Here is a 4,863-nt window from a genome sequence, read left to right as displayed (position 1 = left end):
CATGTTTTTTCAACCCAGTCTCACCCCATGTCGTCAATATTTGACGACACTTGACCATTCGTCATATGTTGACGCGAAGGGTATACCTTTCGCGTCATTTTTTGACGAACTGGGGACTTCAATACTATTACGTCCGTTGCATTCTCTTTCCTATTTTCTTACCATTTTCGCGTCGGTTTAGGGTTAGATTTACATGATGACATCCCTACCCAAACCTAACTCTAACCCCAACGCCAGGTGACAACTGTTTCATTTCGCGTACCTAACTCTAACCCCAACGCCAGGTGACAACTGTTTAATTTCGCGTACACTGTTTAATTTTGCGTAATCTATACCTAAACCGACGCGAAAATGGTAAGAAAATAGGAAAGAGAATGCAACGGACGTAATAGTATTGAAGTCCCCAGTTCGTCAAAAAATGACGCGAAAGGTATACCCTTCGCGTCAACATATGACGAATGGTCAAGTGTCGTCAAATATTGACGACATGGGGTGAGACTGTGTTTTTTATATGCGTCTCTAAAGCAATATAATCAACCATGCGTATTTTATGCGGTCTTTTAAGGTTTGTTTGTAACATCATAAGTTTCTCTACAGACAATCAAGAATCAATTATGCTTACAAACTGTTATCAGTTGACACAAACCAGATCTCTCGTCTTTACCAGCTTCGTATAAAGTAAGGCCCCACTCAGAATGTATTTTAACACCCCTGAAAACTTGTGATTGGAACTTGCAGCAAGAAAGTCTATGTTAAAAAGTCTAGAAAAGAAATGGAGTCATACCTTACTGGTGAGTGTGTTTAAAAGTTTGTATTGTTTTTCAAATATGTTGTGTGTTACAAAAAAAAAAACCCACAAAGGATCGGATAACATATCAGGGGTTATTGTTATAGGAGCCCTGAACGACCCCGACTACGCTAATGTTGCAGCTGAAATTTGTGATTTAAATATGTCGTCAGGTATGTTTTAACGTTTTCTACATATAATTTTAAATGATCTACTTACATAAAATAAATAAATAATTAAATCTATAACACTCTTATTCCTTCAGGATTGGGGACCTCAGCGGTTAATGATGAAAACTGTAAGTTGTTTATCTCTGTGTGTGTGTGTGTGTGTGTGTGTGTGTGTGTGTGTGTGTGTGTGTGTGTGTGTGTGTGTGTGTACCTGGTAATTATCACGTTGTGGGGACCAATTGTCCCCACAAAGATAGGAATACCAGTGTTTTTGTGACCTTGTGGGGACATTTTGATGTCCCCATGAGGAAACAAGCTTATAAATCAAACAGAATGATGTTTCTTGAAAATGTGAAGTAGCAGAAGGGTTTTTGTGATGGTTGGGGTTAGGGAATGGGGTAGGTAAGGGGAATAGAAACAGTTTGTATGGTATAAAATGCATTACGTCTATGGAATGTCCCCACAAAACATGGAAACCAGAATGTGTGTGTGTGTGTGTGTGTGTGTGTGTGTGTGTGTGTGTGTGTGTGTGTGTGTGTGTGTGTGTGTGTGTGTGTGTCTGTGTTGGTTACAAAGTATCTTACGAACATCCCAACTATTTTCACAGTGCATAACAACATTAGATCATCTGATCGAGATGTGGTGTGGGGAGTTGCAGGTCTCCACACACTCGGTGCGTATTTGTGTTTTACTTTTTTTTGTTCCAACATTTTGGTCTGTTTTCAAAAATAATAATAAAAAAAAAAATTCTTTCGTCATTGTAGTGAATTTGTCTAACCTCCTGGATAGCATACCCAATACATCAGGGTTTCTCAGAACTAACGAGAACGGTAAGGCATTTGTGCGTGTCTGTGTGTGTGTGTGTGTGTGTGTGTGTGCATGTGCGTGTAAATGATGCCACGGTGCTTACGATCCAACGGTCTATCTTTCACAGGGGTCTGTGCTCCGACTACTCGACACAACGATGGTAGATCTGGGATACGCAAACCGCTCTGTACGTAAAGGTGTTTTTACTGACGAGTTACAATAAAGTTAATTATTTATAAGCTAAACAATTGGCCTCTGGTATTGCAGCGGATTTGTCTATCCTGGTGGATAATATACCCCACACAATACGGGGTGGCCATGGATCATGCAAAAGACAGAGATCCAAGCAGGCTGCGGATCACCTCCCAAGGGGACAGCATACAACTTTACGAAATGCTGATGCAAAGAGACAACGAACGGCTCAGAGTGCGTCCCCCGGTACGTATCTAGAAATGGTCTTTAAACAGTTTGTTTTATTTTAAAGTGATTTCTAATAACACATTAATCTGTTTACAGTTTTGAATGCCAGCGTCATCGCTATCGATAATGTAGCACCTTTGGAGTCTGACGCTAGAACATCTGGTCAAGGTGTTTATACAGCATTAGAGATGTTTTAAACAAAAAGGTTTTATTTTGTTATTTTTAATAACAGAGTTTATCTGATTGCAGGGTCGAGCACACATGACATAGTAGAGAGCTTTGTAGATTGGGATGAGGATCTGATTAACGCATGGGACGCTTGCGATTTTGAACTACCTACACCGTCGCAATCACCATCAGAGTCCATGAATGTTCAAGAAACACCTGTGGCTTCCGAACAGACCCCAGAGTTAGGGGTGATCCACATAAATCAAGAAGACAACAATTCTGAGGATACAGAATTGTCCCCATCTGTTTTGACCCAGAGCCTCGATGTCCAAAGAACCGTGGATTCCGAACAGGCCACTGCTGTGGTACAACTAAATCGAGAAGAGATTGATTCTGAGGATACAGAATTGTACACATCTGTCATGACTCCGACCCTTGAGATCCGAAGCGTCGCGGCGTCCGAACAGGACCCGGAGCCATTGCCTGGTAATCAACAGGCCTATAGAAACGAACTTGCGGATGATGAACAGGTCACGGGCAGCACAGGAAATGAAGTGACTCTAGAAGAGCTCAAAGACTTTTTGCATTATGTCTGGTACGATTATACACAGTTTAAGCAGTTTGTAGTCTACGGTTTTTCAAACCAGGATACAGAGCGAAGAAAACTGTTTGAGTTAATCACCGAAATTATCACTCTGTTAAAAAAACCGACTTTGTAAGTGACAAATCCGTTTTCTGACGTTTTAAACTTATACCGTTGAGTGTTCTTAATACCAGATACAGCAGGAAAATTTTCAACGTTTATATAATCCGTTTTATACATGTTTTTGATACCTTGTTGGTGTTTCTTATACTCATTATTATTATTATTGTTTTTACTGATTTTTTATTATCTGAAGGTATTGCTTGTTATTTGTGATATAATGTTTGAAAACATTAATAAAAACTCCCAAATATCTCTTCTTAAGATGATTACGCATTGTTTAATTATTGTGGCTTGCAGTACCAAACCATTCTCTGATATATCAAGAATATTTCCAAAGTAACGAATGTTAAGATATTCATGACCAGGGTCTATCCACAGATTGCACCACAATGTTTTAAGTGTTGGTTGTGTGCATGCTATGGCTTCACAAAACAACTATTTACATTCAAAACCTATGGATTCATTGCCTTAAACTCGTCAATTTTATTTCGTACACATCAACAGCACCAAAAAAATTTTAGAATGTGCAAACTGTTTTACTTCGTTTTAAACATGTTTGTGCGGTTTCGGTCTATATTTTTATAGAAAACTTCAGAACATGACGGCGTTTTAACATTTACAAAATGATGAAACATTTTTACTTTTAAGGGTCTCCCATGACATGAGTATGTGTTGTTGATTGTTTGGAAATTATATGAATGCAGAGAAACAACGCAAAAGTTTTGAACTTTAACATAATTTTATAAGGGTCCTGATTTTTAAAAACAGTAAGCTGTAATGTTTCTTACACACAGATCTAATCACATCACAAGTCTGAATATTTAATAACATAAAAACCTGTATGCAAAGGTTTGTTGGCGTGTTTTAGACACAAGGTGTTTATTTTAATCTTTAAACAAATGTGTATGACAAAAGTTGTTCTGCCTGAACTGACACTAAGGATCGATGCCGAAATGTTAAAGCTAAGTAATTGCAAAACAACCTTCACCACCATATAGATGTCTTCAATCTAATGGTACCGGTTTTAAATGTGACCAAACTATTTCAGACATTACCAAGTTGTAGTTGGTTGCGACTTAATTTACAAGGTTTTAACACACATTACTGTTTTGTCACGGCGTGTTTCATCGCATTGCTGTTGCATGCAACAGACTCTCAAGTTTTATGTTAAAAGGATTACTAAATAAAAACCTAAGCATTCTGTATTATGGTGCCACTGATGATTCTACAAGTTTACAGTTTCAAACATTTTTGCTATCTTCGCGGTGAAAGATTTAGTAAATCTAAAACATACACAGGGTTGAGGCGTTCCCTTAATCTTCTAGCAACGATTTTCAAGAGATTACCAACATGTATGATGTACTAACTGTCAGGGGATCTGTGATATTATTTTCTGAAGTAATTAACTATCTAATGGCTACTGCACAATAACTTAAGCGATAAAGAGTTTGTTACATAACCTATAGAAACGAAACAAGATAAATTACAAAGTCACTGGCATAAGGTTTACACTTAAACAAATCATGCAGATGTTTAAAGATTAAAATAAACAGCTTGTGTCTAAAATACGCCAACAAACCCTTGCATACACGACATGTCCGTATATACATCCTATGAAATTAGTATTGTGTGAGATCTACAAAAAAGGTTTTTATGTTATTAAACATTCAGACTTGTGATGTGATTAGATCTGTGTGTAAGAAACATTGCAGCTTACTGCTTTTAAAAATCAGGACCCATATAAAAATATGTTAAAGTTCAAAACTTTTGCGTTTCTCTGCATATATATAATTTCCAAACAATCA

At 37.6% G+C, this 4,863-nt stretch overlaps 1 protein-coding gene across 1 annotated transcript; it reads left to right on the top strand.

The window, feature by feature from the left end:
- The first annotated feature begins 544 nt into the window (after window positions 1-544).
- Window positions 545-3,133, top strand: LOC135761078 (uncharacterized). The gene is made up of 8 exons (XM_073814178.1): window positions 545-960; window positions 1,053-1,085; window positions 1,565-1,630; window positions 1,722-1,787; window positions 1,892-1,951; window positions 2,032-2,202; window positions 2,281-2,352; window positions 2,434-3,133. Exons 1-8 carry the CDS (start codon window positions 750-752, stop codon window positions 3,069-3,071), a joined length of 1,317 nt encoding a protein of 438 aa, XP_073670279.1. The 5' UTR covers window positions 545-749; the 3' UTR covers window positions 3,072-3,133.
- The last annotated feature ends 1,730 nt before the right edge of the window (window positions 3,134-4,863 follow it).

Source organism: Paramisgurnus dabryanus, chromosome 3, assembly GCF_030506205.2.
Source record: "Paramisgurnus dabryanus chromosome 3, PD_genome_1.1, whole genome shotgun sequence".
NCBI lineage: Eukaryota > Metazoa > Chordata > Actinopteri > Cypriniformes > Cobitidae > Paramisgurnus > Paramisgurnus dabryanus.
The sequence above is the reverse complement of the archived record's forward strand: the minus strand, read 5'-3'. Positions and strand labels throughout refer to the sequence as shown.

Excerpts from the sequence above, each read along its gene's own strand:
- LOC135761078 (XM_073814178.1), top strand. The coding sequence starts at position 750 with ATGTTAAAAAGTCTAGAAAAGAAATGGAGTCATACCTTACTGGTGAGT. Across the intron at positions 1,086-1,564 it reads AGCGGTTAATGATGAAAACT|TGCATAACAACATTAGATCA; the intron begins GTAAGTTGTTTA and ends CTATTTTCACAG. Across the intron at positions 2,353-2,433 it reads CGCTAGAACATCTGGTCAAG|GGTCGAGCACACATGACATA; the intron begins GTGTTTATACAG and ends ATCTGATTGCAG.